This window comes from Xenopus tropicalis, chromosome 2 (genome assembly GCF_000004195.4).
Source record: "Xenopus tropicalis strain Nigerian chromosome 2, UCB_Xtro_10.0, whole genome shotgun sequence".
Classification (NCBI taxonomy): Eukaryota; Metazoa; Chordata; class Amphibia; order Anura; family Pipidae; genus Xenopus; species Xenopus tropicalis.
The window spans coordinates 92,808,093-92,829,443 of NC_030678.2; the positions used below are offsets into that span (position 1 = coordinate 92,808,093).

The 21,351-nt window shown below is 38.6% G+C and overlaps 1 protein-coding gene across 5 annotated transcripts in view; it reads right to left on the bottom strand.

The window, feature by feature from the left end:
- The window catches only part of bcas3 (breast carcinoma amplified sequence 3), a 584,912-nt gene that overhangs the window by 490,870 nt on the left and 72,691 nt on the right, over positions 1-21,351 (bottom strand). For all 5 annotated transcript variants that reach the window (XM_031896950.1, XM_031896949.1, XM_031896951.1 and 2 more), the window contains exons 9-10: positions 18,668-18,775; positions 7,375-7,451 (exon numbers count right to left, since the gene is read on the bottom strand). In XM_031896950.1, coding sequence (XP_031752810.1) covers positions 7,375-7,451; positions 18,668-18,775 — 185 coding nt within the window. The remainder of the gene's footprint in view (positions 1-7,374; positions 7,452-18,667; positions 18,776-21,351) is intronic.

A 21,351-nucleotide genomic window follows, 5' to 3' on the forward strand; every position in this document is an offset into this window, starting at 1 on the left:
TAGGTTGCTATGTATAAGATAAAGACTATTGTTAGGCAGTTACAAGAAGTTTACAAAAAGTCAACTATGTGGCTCTAGCCCAGTACTGTTGCTCGGTTTCTGATACATTGGACAACTCCCAGGAGCAAATGAAATGCTTAGGAAAGCTGCACAAAATGTCACTATTGATCTGCAGTTAAGTATGGTCCATAAGGAAATGTTAGGAGAGACACTAGAGCTCATTTATGTCCGCACACGTAGAAAGCAATTAGCACTTTACCCTTCAGTGAGTTGCGTCTAAAACCACTTTCAATACTTGCATCCAAAGGTACTCTACACGCTTCCATATAATTGCGCAACAGCATTCAGTCCCTCCTGCCTTCCATCATGAATTAAGTGGCGCTGCATCTATTGGCGCAGGTAACCATGGAGCTGTCGTAATTTCCTGACCACACGGTAGATCCACGGTTCCCTCAGCCCCCTGCATCAATAGAAGCAGCACACTTGTGTCTAAAGGATTAGGCACAGACATCATTCGCACACTGAAAACCAAAACTGACATAAGTGCACGTTGCAACTGAAGCAAGACAGACTGTGAAAATATTTGGCACAACTGCGTCAGGGTAAGTGAATGCACCTTACTGTCTTGGGAAAGCTTTTAAATGAATCATTTGGGCAACACTTGGATGATTCTCCCTCCTCTATACGTCCTACAGCCTGTTTCCTTACATATATGCACAAGATGCACATTTACCAATACAGGTATGGGACCTTTTATCCAGAATGCTAGTGACCTGGGGTTTCCGGACAAGGAATCTTTCCATAATTTGGATCTCCATATTTTAAGTCGACTAATAAAAATGTAAGCGTTAAATTATTATTACAGAGAAAAAGGAAATCATTTTTAAAAAATTTGAGATACTTGATAATAGAGTCTATGGGAAATGGCCATAATTCAGACTCTCTGGATAATGGGGATCTGGATAAAGAAGCTATACCTGTAGATGCTTGCCATGTTTCCCCATCACAGTTACTCACAGCACTTGATAATTCCTAAAAGCAGTGATTAAGCGCACACTCAAGGGTCTCACATGTGCAGCTTTTTTCTGTGTTTAACTGCTGTTGGGATATCAGCCAGTGTGACATTAGACATACGCCCTGGGATAGCACCTGGCAAGTTACCAATAAAATACAATATACAATTGACTATCATAAAGAGGAAAAAGAAAAAGTAAATGACATAGAAACTGCATAAATCTATAAATGTGTTAAGCACACAAAGCACTCTGATGTATTTGAAGCTCCGAATGATGTATGAGATCTAGTTCCAGGAAATAAGAGACCACTGACTATATGAAAAATTCCCCCTCACAACTTTAAACAGAGGAACGGAAATCATAAGCTAATTCTGACAATAATAGCCCTCCAATTGTTTCACAGTAGATAAAGTGGGAAAGAACTACTGCCCATAAGAATGCATAAAAAACAGGAAATCTTTTGCTAATTTTGACGATAATGAACAGCCTTCAAAACGGTTTCATGGCAGATTAAAAAATAAATAACATCATTGTTAAATATAGCATAGGGGGAAACGAGGGCAGAATCAAGATAAAACAGCATTTTGTCTGCTTTTCGACAGAAAATGGAAGGCCTGACTTGTTAGCGGTATGACCCAAGGTTCTTTTAGGGTCAACAACAAACAACATTACTGAAACTAAGTTACTAAGTTAATTTGTTTGTTTCTGCTGAGTCCCACAAGATCCTGGATTGTGCTGCCTTCCATACCTAACAATTACATTTACTCTGCCAATAGACTGAACTATCAGTGGATCCATATTTCACCATGCATAGTTGATGCCAAAGATAACTATAGACAAAGGGATTCCTGGCACTGTTGTTTTAAGAATTATGGGCACCATCTTGTGGTCACCTAGCACTCCACAGCTAAAAAAGGCATACTGTGCATTTGTCAAACACTGAAACAGGTCCCCTAAAACAGGCATTATTTGTATTGTATTTGTTGTTGTGTTAATATATGAAAGAAGAAGCACTGTGATTATGAGATACATACTGTATTAGCAATTTTTGCTGTACTGTTTTAAAAATTTGTTACCTCTACAAATAATGGGCAAGCTATAATTCTTGGTGGCAAGTTTTGGTGTTGACTTACCTTTTAAAGGAGATGCCAAAATGTTAGGCATCCCCAGGGACTTAAATTGCTTACCTTTTACCCCGGCTGGTGCCCCTGTTAGGAGAAAACCGCACCAGTCCGGGGTAGCTGCAGCGACTGGCTCTTGTTCCCTCTTCCATCTTCGCGCACTGCGCATGCGCAGTAGAGTGAAAAGCGGAACTTCAACAAAAAAGTCTTTTTCATCTACTGCGCATGCGCCAGCCCAGGGATTCCGAAGAAAGAAGGAATAAGGAAAAACTCGCTGCAGCTACCCTAGGCTGGTGCGGTTTTCTCCTAACAGGAGAACCAGCTCAGGGTAAAAGGTAGGCGATTAAAGTCACTGGGGGATGCCTAACATTTTAACACCCCCAAGTGACTTAGCCTTTCCTTCTTCTTTAAATAAAAACAGGATTTATAACCAAATAAAGTCTCCTGTAAGCAGATAGTATGCATAGATGCTACCTAATAACCAATCACAGCCCTTATTTGGCACCTTCATAAACTTTTATGATGCTTGTGTTTTTTGACTGTGGCTCACGAGTAAGAAAGGTTAGGGATCCCTGTTATAGTACATGCTTTGTGTTATAAACATTACATAAATCCAGTAGGACTGTGTTTCCACCATTTAATGCTAGGTACAATGTGCTGTTTTAATACTGCAGAGAAAGGAGGTACCATTTTAAAAAATAGAATGATCTGTTTAAAACAGACTCTATGGCATGCCTGTAATTTGGAGATTTTTGGATAATGGGTTTCTAGGGGATCCAATACCTATTTCCAGTGGCGTAACTATAGAGAAAGCAGACCCCATGATTGCGAGGGGGGCAGGGGAACAGAGGAGTCCCCTGCTCTCTTGTTAAAAAGTTAAATAATAGTTTAAAAAATCCCCCCTCCCCAGGTGCACTCTTACCCTTAGACAGGGAATGTAGGACACTGAGGGGCTGGGATCTGGGGGACACAGGCGGGGGGGGGGTACGGTAGGGCACTGGGCAGGTTGGGCTGACGAGTAAGAGTGGCTGTGTGCCAGGCCCCTTTGAAGATCTTTTTGCTGCTGCCTATTTCTTTCATTATTCTGATAAATGTGTATGCATTTGGAGCTGTTATTTTAACTTCTGGACCCCTGACTTACCAATATACATGCACATGTAATGCAAATTTAAAAAGAAAGTTCTGTGTGCCATGCAAATATAAAAGGAACATATTCCCAGGCAAATTCTCAAAGTAGAAGGATATAGTTTGTTTAGTAAACATTCTCATGGGATGCAAGCTTGTTTTCCCATTCTTTTCTGTTCAGTACACGTATTTATATACTGCCTCCAATTACCACCAGTGATTAAGACTTAGAAGAAGATATTAAAAATAATATATTTTAACTGTCTAAACCAAATGAAATGAGGCATTTTTAAAGGCCCACTTTCAGTCTGCAATCAGAACTAATACAGCACATACAGAGCAATGAATCATAGTTAAAGTATAAGCAAACCTTTAAAAATTAAAGTAAAAGTGCTCATGATGCTTTTCTAAGTGTTTTTGCAATTTGCATTCACAATTTATTTTTTTTGTTTCAGAGCTATTTAAGTTTTTAATAACTGTCAATAAAATGAATTTTGTAACAACAGCACCACCTGCTGGTCAGTTACATTTATAAGACCATAAAGAGATATACCTTCAGAGAAGTAGCTCTGCTCAAGGAGATAGGATAGGGCATCTGAGGTTTTTGATCTTCCCTGAGCAGATCAACATAAGAACACTTTCCTTCTGAAGGTATATCAGAATTCATTATATTGGCAGTTAATAAAAACTTAAATACTTCTAAACTGGAAAAAATATTAAACTGAATAAGTGCTTAGAAATGCACCCTGAGCAATTTTACGTATTTTTTGAGGTTTACTTACCCTTTAAAGAAAACTGTGTGATATAGGGTGCTGAATTTTATGCTTATTAACACTGGCTAATTTTGTTTCAGCCAAAACCTATAGAACATATATGTTAATGAAATGTTAGATACTATTTTTCTAAAGATCTTTTTTATCTATCTTTACTTTAGCAGAATTAAAAAACATTTTTCTAACTAGAACATATTTATCAAACTCAGATAATGATCAAAGCAGAAAAATGTGTCAGTTCATAAGAACTGTTCTATAAGGTGTTAAGAGCTCAATGGTAGCGCTGAACACCCCTCTCTGAATTGTAAATCCCCGGTGCAAATGGGAATGCAATATTGTTATAATAATAATAGTAGAAAGAGTGCCGCACACACAGGGACTTGATACAAAAGAAAAAGTGGTTTTATTGAAAAAATTCCTAATTATAAATATAATATAATAAGTTCTAGAAAAAGAAAATCCAAATTTAAAAATCATAGATATGTGATATACTTAAATTGCCCTTCAGGCCATACTCAACATGATGTATCCAGCAATGAACAGTCAAATGTTACATTAGTAGAGAAGTATAAGTGGTTCTTTTTTACTAATTACTTAACACCCACATTACCCAGAATATTCTTTTTAAAAAGCATTGCAAAACTATTTCAAATCAGTGGTTGAAATACATAGTTCAAAATCTCCTAACACTCAGTGTATCCAAAAAAGTTGGGACACTGTGTAAAATGTAAATAAAGAAATAATGGGATGAATTTCAAATAATTTAAACCATAATTTTAATTGAAAATAGTACAAAGACAACATATCAAATGTTGAAACTGAGAAATTGTACATGTCCATTTTGAAAATGATGCCAGCAGCCTGTTTTAGAAAAAAGTTGGGACAGTGGCAAGTTTCCCACTTTGTCAGCTTTTTGTAGACGTTTGGGAACTGAAGAGACCAATTGCTATGGTTTTGAAAGTGAAAGGTTGTCCCATTCTTGCCTTACATAGGATTTCAGCTGCTCAACATTTTGGGGTTTGCTTTGTTGTATTTTTTCTTTCATAATGCGCCAAATGTTTTCAGTGGGTGACAGGCCTGGACTGCAGGCAGGCCAATTAGCACCCAGACTCGTTTACTGAAGAGCCATGCAGAATGCAGTTTGGCATTGGCTTGCTGAAATAAGCAAGGTCTTCCCTAAAAAATGCATTCTCTAGATGACAGCATGTTACAAACAAAATATATATATTTCAGCAATAATGGTGCCTTTCCAGATGTGCAAGCTACCCATGCCATTTACATTAATGCACCCCCATACCATCACTGATGCTGCCTTTTGAACTGTGCACTGATAACAAGCAGGATAGGACCCAAGCACAGATTTTTGGAAAGACCACAAAGGCCTAATCCTAGGGTGCCAAGTTTTTCAGGGTGGCATGTCACCCAGCGACATCTGTAATTTTTCTTTCCTACAGACAGCTGGAGCATTGGGGACTGGACATGCTGAATCTCCTGTGTCCTAGGGCGGCATGCTGCCCAGCCACATGTAAAATTTGCTCACATACGGAGAACAGGGGATGGGATGCACAAAAAACTTTGGAGGATGTGCATGTTCGCAATGCTGGGGGGGGGGCAGTGAATGGAAATCTGGCGCTGTTCAGTTTGAGGGATGAAGGAGACAGCTGGCTTAGGGGTGCAATATTTTGAAAGCCAGCGCTGGTTGGTCCTTCACCTCTTAACCCAAGAAAACCTGGCATTCATGATTTTAAAACATTTAAAATTTTGATTTGTCAGAGTACAGGACAGTTTTCTACATTGCATCAGTTAATCTTAAATTAGCTTGGGCCCAGAGTAGGAGGTGGTGTTTCTGGATCATGTTTATATACGGTTTCTTCTTTGCATGGTAGAGTTGTAATTTATGATTCTGGGAAATATTCCTGAGCTCATGCAGTGATTTCCACAACAGAATCACTGTCTGTTAGCAGTGCTTCTAATGATGGGTATACAGTAATGGCTTTTGGACTTGGTCTCTTGTGTACAGTGAATTTTCATGTTGTTATGTACTGTAGATTATGAAATTCCTAAATTCTTTACAATTTTACATTGAAGAAAATAATTTTTCCTCTTTGGGTTCACTTTTTTTTTTATTAGAATTACACTTTCCAATATTTTGTTGCCCCTGTCCCAATGTTTTAGATATATGATGCTGGTAAGAAATGAAAAAGGAATAGATATTTTTCAGAACATGGGGAAAATAAATACATTTTCAAAATTTGATTTATTGTTTTTATACTATTTGCAAACAAATTTAGGGGTTGAATGATCTGTAAATCATCCCATTCTCTTTATAATTACATTTAACTGAGTGTCCAGACTTTTTTGGAATTTTAGAGAAGGATTAGAGAGAAGGATTGAAACAACCATTATCATTTTCTAGGGTGATGCTGACACCTATTGGCAGCTTTTATTACAGCCCAGAACAAAGCTACAGTTTTGTTTTTAAACATTTGTATAAACCTTTTCCCCAGCTAAAATCTACTGTTTTTGCATTATGTAATTTTTTCTCTGCTAAGAAAAATGTTAAAATGACAATATTTTGCTTTTTTAACGTGTTTGTTTTTTACACACACACCACAGGACATGCCTGATGCACTCCTCACACTGTGGAGGGTCAGGTTTGTCCTGTATTGTGTGTGTTTTTAACAATATGCAAGTGCAAGGTGACTAAGCTTTCTGTGACACAAAGACAGAAGAGCGGTACACTTTTGAGTCTCAATAGTATCCGGTACCTCTTGAGGCTAATACTCACTCCACAATACCAAGTGTTAGATATGGGCGGTGGGTGGGTAATAAGACCCCTGGGTGCAACTGGGACATAGTCACTGTAGTAAGCCTAGATAAGGGTTATGTGGTTTGGACACTTTCTGCCTCTTTTTTGTTGCCAAAATTAACAGATACAGAGATCTTTTAAGCAGGATACTACAGTCGCCACTCATCTGCTGTTACACATATTATACCCAGGGTTTTTAAATAACTTGTTGTTTTAATGATATAAGTAAAATTTATGTTTTAACTTTCTGTCCCTGTGACAATCTGCATCAACTGGCGGGAAGGTGAGCTGTTTTCTATCCCTGTGTGGTGGGTCTTCTTTTTGCCCTACAAACATTTTTCTATTGATTCTAGTTGTACAATGGTTCACATACATTCATACAAAAAGTCACTAGAGAATATAATTAATGGAGTTCTTACAGAAATATATTCAGGCATATATTCTGTTAAGGTCATGTTCAAAGCCATTCGGTCTTTCCCAGCTTCCGTAGTCAACAAACAAGGTTTAATACACCAATAATGTCTACTTACTTGTCACAAAAAATTTCTTCGTAAACGTACAGCTGTCGAACGCTGCAATTTTTTCTTGCAGAACCACCACAAGTACCCTGTAAGCCAAAAGCACATGTTTAGAGAAATGTAAAATAACACAAGTCTTGCTTTCCAATACAGGGGAACTGACTGGCAGGCTGCCTAGCAGAAAGGAAAAATGTAAATGTACCTGTAAACTGTTTCACCAAGTCTCTGTGGTATTGTGGGCAATAAAAAAGTGTGACATTGGCAATTAAATGCAAGCAGGAATGTGTAGTAATGAGGCATATATCAAGTAAGCTAGATTCTTATGGGAGAGCTAGTGTAGATGGGGCAGTGGGACCCGTAAAGGGTTGTGGGGGAGGAGTGAGGGGGGCATATAGTTTATCAGATAAGGAGCTTCCATTGTTACAAGGGAAACAGACTAATTTTCACCTTAGCTCTAACTGTCCTTTAGCTAATGTAAGCTGTAGAGGAAGAAGTAGTAATCTCCGCTGCATGCTGGCTAATGCGCGTAGCTTGTCGGGAAAAATAGGGGAGCTGCAGGCTATTGCATGTATTGAAAATTATGACTTAATTGGTATCACTGAGACCTGGTGGGATGAAAAATGCGACTGGGCAGTGAATTTAAATGGGTATACGCTTTTTAGGAGGGACAGAGGGATTAAAAAGGGTGGAGGGGTTTGTCTTTATGTAAAGTCAGATTTAAAGCCATGTAATAAAGACATTACCAATGAAAACGTTGAATCTCTTTGGGTAGAAATTTCAGTAGGGCTGAAGGTCACAAAGAAAATGGTCATTGGTGTATGCTATAAACCACCCCGTATAGATGAGGGGGATGAGGCCCAGCTACTTTTGCAAATGGAGGAGGCTTCAAAATTGGGTCAAGTTGTTATTATGGGGGACTTTAATTATCCGGACATTGACTGGAGTAATGGGGTGGCTAAGTCAGAAAAAGCTAGTAGGTTTGTAAATATGCTAAATGACAACTTTTTATTTCAGGTGGTTCAAGAACCTACTCGGAATGAGTCTATTTTGGACCTGGTAATATCTAATAATACTGAACTTATCTCTAACATTTGTGTGGGTGAGCATTTGGGGAACAGTGATCACAACATGGTCTCCTTTGAGATAATGCTACAGAGACAGCTCTATAAGGGAGTAACTAAAACGCTCAATTTTAGACGTGCAGACTTTGCCAGTTTAAGGGCATCTCTGCAATGTGTCAACTGGGAAAGGCTTTTCATGGGGTTAGACACAGAAGGAAAATGGAACATCTTTAAAACATTGCTTTGCAGGTATACACAACAGTATATTCCCCTTGTAAGCAAGGAGAGGCATCGCAAAGCAAAACCCTTATGGCTGAATAAAAGAGTTAAAGTCGAGGTTGGTAATAAAAAACGTGCTTTTAAAGCATTCAAGTTAGCTGGGACAGCGGAAACTTTCATCAGGTACAAGGAAGCAAATAAAGCATGCAAAAAAGCTATCAGGCAAGCTAAAATAGAGATGGAAAGGGATATTGCAGCTAGGAGTAAAAAGAATCCAAAATTATTTTTTAATTATGTGAATAGTAAAAAAATGAAGCAAGAAGGGGTGGGAACTTTATTATCACGGGGGGGTACGTTGGTTGCTGAGAACGGGGAAAAAGCTGAAATTTTGAACTCTTATTTTTCATCTGTCTATACATCTGAGGAGCCAGATAATGAAGGCTTCCCTTTTAATATACCCAGTGCTAGTAATTTAGCTACTGGCGCATGGGTCACTCAGGAGGAAATTCAAAAGAGACTTGAACATGTAAAGGTAAACAAAGGTCCAGGACCGGATGGGATTCATCCCAGGGTATTAAATGAGCTGAGCGCTGTGATTGCCAAGCCTCTTCACATAATTTTTCAGGATTCGTTGAGGTTTGGCATGGTGCCGAGAGACTGGCGGATTGCTAATGTGGTGCCGTTATTTAAAAAGGGATCTCGTTCTCAGCCTGAAAACTATAGGCCTGTTAGTCTGACATCAGTAGTAGGAAAGCTTCTGGAAGGGGTAATAAGGGATAGGATAGTTGAATACATTGCAGTTCACAATACTATTAGTTTGTGCCAGCATGGTTTTATGCGTAACAGATCTTGCCAGACTAATTTAGTTGCCTTTTATGAGGAGGTGAGCAGGAACCTTGATGCTGGAATGGCAGTTGATGTCATCTACTTAGATTTTGCTAAAGCGTTTGATACAGTACCTCACAGAAGGTTAATGATCAAATTGAGGAATATTGGCCTAGAACATAATATTTGTAATTGGATAGAAAACTGGCTGAAGGATAGAGTACAAAGAGTGGTGGTAAATGGAACATTTTCTAATTGGGCCAGTGTGGTTAGTGGAGTACCGCAGGGGTCAGTCCTTGGTCCTTTGCTTTTTAACTTGTTTATTAATGACCTGGAGGTGGGCATAGAGAGTACTGTTTCTATTTTTGCTGATGACACTAAATTGTGCAAAACTATAAGTTCCATGCAGGATGCTGCCGCTTTGCAGAGCGATTTGACAAAATTGGAAAACTGGGCAGCAAACTGGAAAATGAGGTTCAATGTTGACAAGTGCAAAGTTATGCACTTTGGTAGGAATAATATAAACGCAAACTATCTACTGAATGGTAGTGTGTTGGGGGCATCCTTAATGGAGAAGGATCTAGGGGTTTTTGTAGATCACAAGTTGTCTAATTCCAGGCAGTGTCATTCTGTGGCTACTACAGCAAATAAAGTGCTGTCTTGTATAAAAAAAGGGCATTGACTCAAGGGATGAGAACATATTTTTGCCGCTTTATAGGTCCCCTGGTAAGGCCTCACCTTGAGTATGCAGTGCAGTTTTGGGCTCCAGTCCTTAAGAAGGATATTAATGAGCTGGAGAGAGTGCAGAGACGTGCAACTAAACTGGTAAAGGGGATGGAAGATTTAAGCTATGAGGTTAGACTGTCGAGGTTGGGGTTGTTTTCTCTGGAAAAGAGGCGCTTGCGAGGGGACATGATTACTCTGTACAAGTACATTAGAGGGGATTATAGGCAGTTGGGGGATGTTCTTTTTTCCCATAAAAACAATCAGCGCACCAGAGGTCACCCCTATAGATTAGAGGAAAGGAGCTTCCATTTGAAGCAGCGTAGGTGGTTTTTCACGGTGAGGGCAGTGAGGCTGTGGAATGCCCTTCCTAGTGATGTGGTAATGGCAGACTCTGTTAATGCCTTTAAGAGGGGCCTGGATGAGTTTTTGAACAAGCAGAATATCCAAGGCTATTGTGATACTAATATCTACAGTTAGTATTACTGGTTGTATATATATAGTTTATGTATGTGAGTGTATAGATTGGTTAGTATAGGTTGTGTGCTGGGTTTACTCGGATGGGTTGAACTTGATGGACAATGGTCTTTTTTCAACCCTATGTAACTATGTAACTATGTAACTATGTAAGTCTGGGAAAGCTTCAGTAAACCAAAGGCCACAAATGGGAATTAAGCTGATGCTGTACACACCTTTCTGCTGTGAAGATGTAAAGACACATTTTAAAGTCTTTTATGCAATAGTTAGAATTTTTCATATGAAGAAGGTGGGGATTTGGCTACCGTATACAGTTTACTTACAGACAGACAATGTTTTTTTAAAGGAACACAAATCATTACTGAATTGCAGTATTTTCACGAGTGCTCTTCTTGAGGACTGCAGGGCCTATGGCCCATGGGTTAAGGGAATATTCAGGCGGTTCCAAACTTCAGTGAAGAAGTTTCTCTAAATATCGTGCATGCTAATTCATCCGGGCAGGACTCAGTAACATTGACACGTTGCCCCGCCCCGGTGATGTCACGGTCCTGCCTCCTCCCCGCCATGTCATGCCATGTCCCCCATGACGTCACCCCCGCCCCCTGCTCGGCATTCTTAGCCAGCAGAGGTGGCAACCCTAGTACATGGAGCAGATTTCTGTGTGAAAATGCATTCATTTGTTGAGAGTCCTTTACCTACCCTTAAAGTGATACTGACACGAAAAAACTACTTTTCAAAATATGAATATACATAAAAAGCTACCTATAGGTCGTGTTGACGTTTTTTTGCTGACATGTTTGCTTTTGTAAGTAATTGTTACTTGAAGTTCATAGTTGATATTGGCTCTGAAATGCGAATTCTCGCATTTCAGCACCAATATCTGCCACAAAGGGTTGCCACCTGTCCAGTTTTGACTCAGTGACATTGTTGCAGTGTCCCACCCCCGTGATGTCACGGACCCGCCTCATCCCCGCCCCCCCATGATGTCACCCCTGGCCTACTACCGCATGTGCCTGCACCTGGGCCAACACCCCTCCCTTATCTAATCAGCAGCATTTAGGCAGCTTATTATCAGAGGATCTTCAGTGAACACTAAGGGGCACATTTACTAATCCACGAATCTGAATGGGAAAAATTCGGATTGGAAACGAACATTTTGCGACTTTTTTGTATTTTTTTGTAAGACTTTTTCGTAAATTGTCACGACTTTTTCGTAGCCGTTACGACTTGCGCGAATTGTCGCGACTTTTTCGTAGCCGTTACGATTTGCTTGTATATTGTCGCGACTTTTTCGTATTGAGCGCTCGTAAACGGCGGGCAAACCTTTCAGACTTTGATGATTTTGGAAGCCTCCCATAGGACTCACTGGCACTCTGCAGCTCCAACCTGGCCCAAGGAAAGTCACGATACTGAAGCTTAAATGAATCCGAAACTTTCGTATTCGGCGCGACGGCTATGAAAAAGTCGCAACAATTTGCGCAAGTCGTAACACTACGAAAAAGTCGCGACAATTTACGAAAAAAATGCAAAATACCAATCATTACGAAAAAAACCGCATTCGGACGCTTTTCGGACATTCGTGGATTAGTAAATGTACCCCTTAGTTTCATAAGATCCTCCAATTTTATGCAGGAAAGGAAGTGTCAGTAAGTGCTAAAGTAAAACTGGCTTTATATATAACTAAAAAAAATATATATATATATATAGTTTTAAATTAAAACAATAGGCAAAAAGTGTCGAAAAGGGGTGTATACTGTCACTTATGGGCTTATTTATCAATTTTCGAGTTTTTGAATAGACTTGCATATCGAATGAGCCTCATTTTCTGCTTCATGATTTGCAACAACTTCTATGTTTAGCTTCTCAGAGCATGTGAGTTTCAATGACAATTTGTCAATCACAAACAAAATCCAAGATGGCGAGCTCCTGTGCGCAAGTTTGAAGGCCTGAACTGTTACTGTTAAAGAGATGCTGAAACTTTATGCTGATGCAGTAAGCATTTTTAGCCATATTCATTTAGTTCTCCTTTAAAAATTTTATTTCCGCACACATTGATTGCAGACAGTGAGTACATATGCAAACACATTTTTTAAATATAAAACATAAAACAATGTCACATTGTCACAAATACTAATTTCATTTTACTGCTTTGAAATAAATATATCAAAGGGAACTCATTTTCAGTGTATAATTAATTATTTAGTAAGATGCGAGAATTGGTCAAAGGTCTAAACAATTTTTTTCAAGGCACTGCATATAAATTTTTAATTGAATTGTAAGACAAATTATGGTGCTTATATTTGCATATCCTGTGCTTTACACTGGAAACACTTTTTTGAAAAATTTTACAATTACAATTCTTTTTTTAATTTTCAGATATAACAAAAACAAGGTACTGACGTTTTAATGTCTCTCCGGGGAGTGATTCATGAAGCTTGCAAATGAGATTGTTCCGGTCTTAACTTTTGTAATATAGAGTTTGATGTTTCAACTGCCTGGTCACCATTTCCTATGCCATTTTCCTTTTCCTCCATCCCTCAGTTCTACAAATACATTACTTTATGTCTCTCCATAAGCAAAATATGCATGGGAAACGCAAAGAATTGCACGTCATCATGAGACACAGGGTAAGTAAGGAAACAGAATAAGACTATTCCGGTTAATGTTTTTGCTGAAGTTTTTGTATTTATTCCCTAACAACATTTTATTCTGTATAAGCTCTATAAATAAACATGGTTACTCTTTTTACAGACTTTCCTGGAGTATGTTACCACCCTGCTGGGGAATTCCAGAAAAAATGTGTATATTCATATTGCAATTGTGGCTTTTTGGACAAGTTTAATTTTTCTTTTCATATTTGTTATAGAAAGTAGTAATTTGGAACCAAGCCAAGAATCCCAAAAGTCATCTTTTTTTGTAGGAAAGACACATCTGATTAAAATGTAGTAAGTAGAAAGCTCATGGTTTTTGTTTTGTCAGGATACATTTTGTAATTCCATCAGTTACTGCACAGTCACTGGGAAGGATTTTCCATTATTTCATCAATACTCATGATGCTTAAATAGCACAACAGTTCATATCCCACAGAGTGCAAAATTATTTTGATCTTGGCATTTTATAACTAACAGGAGCGAGCATTCAAGGTGCTTATGACACACACAAACAGGGTGACTAATTTTGATTTATCACAGTGCTAGATTGGGAATCATGATTATCATTCCAATGTCCTATGGGCACATGCTTTACACTACTCCAGCTGATGCCTGGCATTGCATATGGTGATCTTAGGCTTGTGTGCAGCTGCTGGGCAACAGAGCTCACAACATACATCTTGTGCTGACATTAGAACTTGGAACAGTGTGAAACTTGAAACAGTGGCCCTGTTCTGTAAGCTTTGTGTAGCCAAGCATTTTTTGGTTGAGTTGTTTTTGTTCCTAGACATCAGTGAACAGGCATTTTGCCACACTCTACATCTAATGCCTGTGCTTTTGTCAGGAAAAGTAGTGATGATACTGTACTGGGTGATAATCACTGATCTTGGGTTCTTTAAAGCAATGTCAGCTGTACTTATTGGATACGGACTCACAGTATTGATTGAGGTTTAACAACACTCCTTTAAAAGCAAAACTACAGTTGAACGAACAGTAACAGTAACTTAATGTACCCCATGCCTCTACCATTTGTAACCCAAGGGGTTTACACACCTGATGTGTGTGTGCAGTATCGTAGCAGGGAAACCTGGGTGTGCTACCTCTGTAGGGGAAGCTGTGGGTGACCCAAGACGCTTGGAAAATCATGGGGAACCACGATTTTGTGTACATCACAAGTCACCTGTGATTTCAGGGAGGTGGGAGCCCGGGGAAAAGTTTTTGCGGGGTGGATGGGTTGTGGGTCACACCAGTATGTGTTTTTTCTTTAGTAATGTGCCAGATGGAAACATAATTTCTACCTGAGCCAGGACTTCCATGTCTTCTAATGACACCATCAACCCCTCTACAGGCCTATGAGAAATATAATTCTAATTTCCATACGTACAGTTAAAAAAAAATCCAATAAATTGCTCTCTATGATTTAAAAAATATAGTAACAGGGTGATTTCTATTTTAGGGGCTGGCAACTTGGCAAGCTATCTACCGAATAAAGTTAAAAAAAAAACAAATACGTTTATCAGATTTTTTGTTAGTAATGCATTGAAACGCTCTCATTGACTGTATCTAGTTTAGCAAACATTTACATTAAATCATAGAGATTTTTATTTTAAAAAGAAAAAAAACTAGTAATCCCACATGAAACATAGTATGAGGTTTCTTTCTCCACTTTGCTCTCATTATCAAATTTCATGCTCTTGAGTTGCATGTTTACAGTACTGTACAAACAGACTTCAGAAACACGACACAAACGAGAAAACATATTTTCTGCTGTTGACCAATATGTTATAAAATCAAAGTCACATTTCTGCCTGACGGAAAGCAGAAAGCAGGCAAGAAAATCCTACCAAAGCAAATAAACATCATCTTAATTTAATTTAAACTTGGGAGACCCCTGTCAACATGACAGGGTCAATAAATCACTAATAATTTCAAATTCTATATGTCTCACATTGCATCCAAAAAGTGATGGGGTAAGAAGGCTAACAACTACTGTTTTTTTAAAGTGGGTTTAATACCATAAGGTGCCAATGCCTTAGCAAGAGAATGATACTAGATGTAATTTACTTACCACAAGTACAGTGTGCAAAGTAATATGTTGGATACTATTGCCATGTGATTTAGACACAATGCAGCATTTTCCACATAATTCCAGTCTCACTGCATGGGGAGAAGCACCCGATGAATTGTGGTTGATGAGTTTTGATGTAGATGGGATGCAATTATGCCTAAAATGCACTTACTTGCATATGTTTTGCAAGATTTTTACAGAGCAATCGTTTTTATAAAAAAATCATACTTTTAAAGCTGGGGTGGTGTTATTCCTTTCCAATATTTGAGAAAGATAGGAATTACATGTATACAGTTTGATTATGCAAGCACTTTTTTTTCAAGGTTTTTTCAAAATTATCTTACATTGCTAAACTTTGCATGTTTACAGGCAGAATAAAAGCTTTTAATAATTATTCACTTAGCAGGGTTAACACTTGTTAGTGCTATCTCCAACTCTTTATATTTTCAAGTCTGAATTCAAGCTAACTTCATAAAGACTTCATTATCATTATCATCATTATGTTTCTCTTAGAAGGGTGAGTTCTAAAGGTGGCCATACCAGCCCTGATATTATCATACAAAGCGAGGTTTCGTACAATATTTGTTGCGTGTATGGTAAATTGAGGAGACCACCAATATTGGCAAAAGCCTTGGATATCGGTTGTCTCGTCAATGGCCAATTTCCTTTTAGGGCGGCCAAAGCCCTCCCCCAATCTCTACCCCCACCCCCCCAGGATCTCAGTATTGCGCATTCCTCACATACGGAGCACTGGGAACAGGACGCGCTGAAGTTTTCTGTGATGTATGTATGTGAGCAAATTTTACGTGTGGCACGCTGCCCCTAAATTTATGCCGCCCCAGGTCCGGGCCATTCTGGCTTCACCACAAATCCAGGCCTGAAGGAGTCTGAGCAATAGGGTAGAATTCCTATTGTTTCTACCTCCATATCTGACGATTCAGCTCTGAATGTTCGTGGAGGGTACGAGCGATCTAACCTGCCACCTTAATTCCTGGCTTGTAATTTTTTCAGCAAAATGTTTTACTTGACTGATTCCAGAACTAGCTAAAACCTTGTGCCTCTTGACCAGTTTTTTTAAGTGATCACCCACACTAATGTGTCAAAGCATCTTTGACAACTTGAAAAGCATAAGTGTGTGGGCTCTAAGGAGTGAAAAACTGTTTTTCCTTAATGAACCCATGAACCCAACCCATGAATCAATTGCAGCAGTGCGATTATAAGTAAAATGCAGTCATATCCACAAGCTAGGGGGTATTCCAGGAGAAACACAGGTGTAGTACACTACCGATCTTAATGCAGTGCCAATAAACACAGACAGCACTAAATTCAAAGTAGAACATCACTGCTTGCATGCCATTCTAGGTGTGCTAAAAGATTTCTATCTCCTGTATGCTTGTCTGCACTTCACATCATGCCCCTTCTTTAGTAAATTAGGCCTTCTAGATCTATATTTTGGTACATTCACTAATAGGAAAGAATGGCACAGGGACTATTGCAGGTTTAATCATGCAATAACATGCATTTCATAAAAACGGATGAAGAACTGTTCTTTTCTCTGTTGTATACAATAAAAGAGTCTTAGGGGCTGATTTACTAAGACACGATTTCGAATCCGAATTGGAAAAATTCCGATTGAAAACGAACATTTTGTGACTTTTTCAGCGTCTTTACGATTTTTGCGTAAAAACGCGATTTTTTCGGCGTCTTTACGATTTTTGCGTAAAAACGCGAGTTTTTCGGCGTCTTTACGAAAGTTGCGCAAAGTCGCGATTTTTTCGTAGCGTTAACACTTGCACGCAAAGTCGCGCCTTTTTCGTAGCGTTAAAACGTAAAAGGCGCGACGTTTCGCGCAAGTTTTAACGCTACGAAAAAATCGTGACTTTGCGCAACTTTCGTAAAGACACCGAAAAACTCGCGTTTTTACGCAAAAATCGTAAAGACGCCGAACAAATCGCAAAATTACCGATCATTACGAAAAAAACGCAATCAGGCGCATTCGGCCCATTCGTGGGTTAGTAAATGTGCCCCTAGGAGTCTGAGTTTCAAGATCCACTTTGTGGTTGAAGAAATGGCTCAGTTCAAATAAGTCAGTGGCTCAAACAGGATATGCTAGTAAAATGTTTAAGCAAATGTGAACAGGGCCTCAGATCCTGTAATACATCCTCGAGCACATGGAGCTGTTAGTCAAGTTTTAGCCAGGCCACTTTATCTTATTTTCTCTAACTTTCAATCATCTAGTATTGTATCAATGGATTAGAAGAAAACTAGAAAAAAGCTGACCTAATTTCAATTTTTAAAAATGGATTATAATGTCAAGCTGGCAATTATATGCAGGTAACTTGACATCAGTAGTAGGCAAGTTATAAGGAATCACATTTAAGATTATGTTCTAAACAACTGTATTATTATATAAATAGTAATCAAGATAGATATGTAAAGGACATATCATGTCAAACAACTTTACCTGCTTTTAATTGTGAAGCAAGTAGGAACCAAGACAGTTAAACATATGCTAAGAATATATCAAATAAATTTAAGGTAGGGTGACATCACACAGCATATCCCTTAATTCTTTGTTCCTTTCTGATAAAAGGTCCCCAGCTATATTCCTATAATAACGTATAAAATATAAAAAGTAATGTTATCCCTTTGCAATGCAATGTAATCAAACCTAATGTTAATTGTCTTTTTATTCCATTTTTCTTACCAGTTTAGCTACACATCTCTACACTTTTCCCAGCTCATTAAAATACCTCTGACAAAAAAAGTGCCAGAACTAGGGGTAAGTAGTATAGGTGCCTGCTTATAGTGCAACTGTTTGGGGGAAAGGAGGGGCGAAATTCCAGAAAAATTCTGTTGGGGTGTACAGCTATTTTATTGTTCAAATTTCTACCACTACAAAAATGTAGATTTATTCCATCTTTTTTTATATTATATCCTTACATCCTTTACCCCCCCCCCCCTATCACAGATGTCAACTTATAGGCCTATAGCTAATGTAATGCTTTTTTGACTACATTATCAATCTTTTGGTACAATTCCAGGCATCAAAGAATCATGGAAGCTACCTACTTCCTTCCTATTTGCAAATGACTCAAAATTTATATGAATTGCCGTCTTACCACTGTTTTTCTACCAACCCAATGCACCCATGTAAGCAGTTTCTTTAAACTGTAGTACAAAAAAATGTTTTGCATTTGTAACTATTTCTGCCATAATATACTACATTAAAGAAATCTGGTAACACAGAATTCTAAGCTGATAGTGAAGTAAAACTGTACCTTTTATTGCAATGCAGATCATAGATGGGAGTTTTAAACTGAATTGACTTCACCATTTCCCCAGTCCGCAGAGAATATAAATCTACACAGCAGTAAGGTTGGCTGGTCCTGAAAGAGAAAATGATGTCTTTTAAAATGAGATATAAAAAGATTGATTTTTATTACCATCACTGAATTGAGCTTGCTACTGGGAAATACATATTTCAAACTGTAATATACATCAAATATTAGGCTTACGTGTTCAGACCCATTTTGGAGTAAAAAAAAATGTATTCGAAGGCATAAAATGCCAGCATAGAACTACACATACATAATGCACTGGCTAGAAAATGTCTTTTGGGTTTCCCAGTGGCTCCTTATTAAACATATAGGTGATACATGACAATAGGAGACATGTGGGTGTGACTATGGCAGTCCAGTCTCTGGCAACCTGATAACTTTTAAGCTTGTGATCTTGGGTATGTACACCTGTACAATATCTTATGCAATATTTACTATATTTCTTTTCTTGGAGCAGAACATTTTTAAATCTGTACACACATCTATGATATATTAACAAAAGTACACAGACATATATCATTTTTAAAAAGAAGAATGTAGCAAACATGAATAGTCCCTGGAGCATGCCAACTGGAAGGCAGCAACAGATCAACTCTGCATATATCATCAAGGTACATGGGGGGCATGAGGTTTCTTGCCAGTGTGTTTTGGAAGGGGACGCTATGTGGCTGTGTTAAAAGTAAAAAACCCAAACTGAGGACTTTAGTTCTTCTTTAACAGTATCAGGTCATGATGCAAATGTAATGTGGCAGCCTGCACAACATCACTGATGCTTTAAAGGACAAGGAAAGGCTGTTTCACTAGGGGTGTCAAACTGGTAGGACAACCCCCCCCTCCCCAATAAAAACAGATTGCTATGCTTGGGTCAGTTCTTTTTGGAGCCAGTGAAAAAAACTCTGCTGTGACAGAATTTACATATTTTTTCTGTACTAGGGATGCTGGGGAAAAGTAAGGAAAATGCCAACACGCTGCTTAGTCAGTTTTAATACAGGCCAGAGTAGTTTTCTACAAAGAAGCACTATCCAGGAAAAAAACCAGCAATTTATTTCACTGGGGAGTGCTCAACATTTTGTCACCACCCCACTTTGTGCACAGGGTTTTCACCTGCCCAGTTTTTACCCAGACAGTCCGGTACCTTGGGAGGGCTGTCCAGGTCAAAACTGCCTGCCTGGTTTTCCAAATGAGAAAAACCGGTAAGGACTCTATTAGACGGACGTGGCGATCAACCAATCCCCAGACACCATGTCATAACTATGCCCCTGATGTCACAGACCCCGCCCTGAAATCACTGGCCCTGTCCCTGACATCTAACTGCCCAGTCACACTAAAGCTCGAATGGGCAACCTTACTCTTGAAATGGGTTTTCCTTATGCTTTAAGCCTGTCTACTGACACTGCGCATCAAATAGGAAGAAAGCCATTTTTCGTATCTGTAGAGGCAGTGAAGCAGCAATTTTAAACACTGGGACTGCAAGGCCAAAAGCTTTTTTTTTATCATAGTAAACATTGCGTTTTAGAAGGTACACTGAGACAAACTCAGGTCTATATAAATTGGCTTCACCTCTAATTCAGACTTATATTACATAACAGAGAAACTAGTGCATTCTTCATTGGGACTGATTAATTATCAGCTTGTAGCATCATCTTCTATTAAGAGGGTAATAGTTATCATGGGTTCCTTCAATCTGTGAAAAATATGTGTGTTTGTGTAAAAAAAAACACATTTATATTTGGAAGTTCACATACTGTATGTGCACCTTTTTTACATACCCTTGACTAAATGGGCTCATCTAAAAAAGAAGTTAATATTTTTCTTCAAGCTCAGCTTGTCTAGAGTAGCCCAGAGCAATTTGAGTGAGCACAGTTTCATCAAAAGATGGGCTGAATTGATAGCTGCACTGGACAACTTTTAACAACACTTCTATCCATGTTTTTTGTAGACTTTTAGAAAGCCAAAGCAAAATGTCAGCGCCTTGTAATATGATCATACACACTGCATTCTGCTCATACAATACAATAACTTAAAATATTATTGTGGCCATAAGCTAACCTGACTTTTCAGCTGTCCTTGATTGTTTTTCTGTTTAACATTACAAAATTACATCCTTCCTCACTGTCACTTAACTTACACTTTTGTCCTTCTCACAGGGCATTATTTGTAGTATTTTCCCACATGCACATGATTGGCTACTATAGATACTGAAAGAAGTACAGCAGAACTGGGGGTGGCATCAAAACGGTGTAAAATCTTAAAATCCTGGAAAAATAGCAGCTTGACAATATGGGACCAAGAAAAGACATTGCCCATTTTGGGAAAATCTGGGGACATAAACATTGGGGTTCTACTGTAGTTTTATGGATTTGACTGTAGCAACAATAATAGCTGCCTAGCTGTTCAGACTGATGAATTTTATTGGCACACTTGAATTTTTCTTCAAAATAGGCAGACATGAATTTCTTTGCTCATTCTTAAAATGCTTAATTTTATTAGTCCAACATTAAAAATATAGATGGGCATAGAAAGGCTTGGGCCGAACACGTTTTGTGGCAATAGAGGATTCAGCCTCTTCCAGCAGTATTTGGATTTAAACCGTATCCTTAAAATCATGTCACTTTTTGCCACAT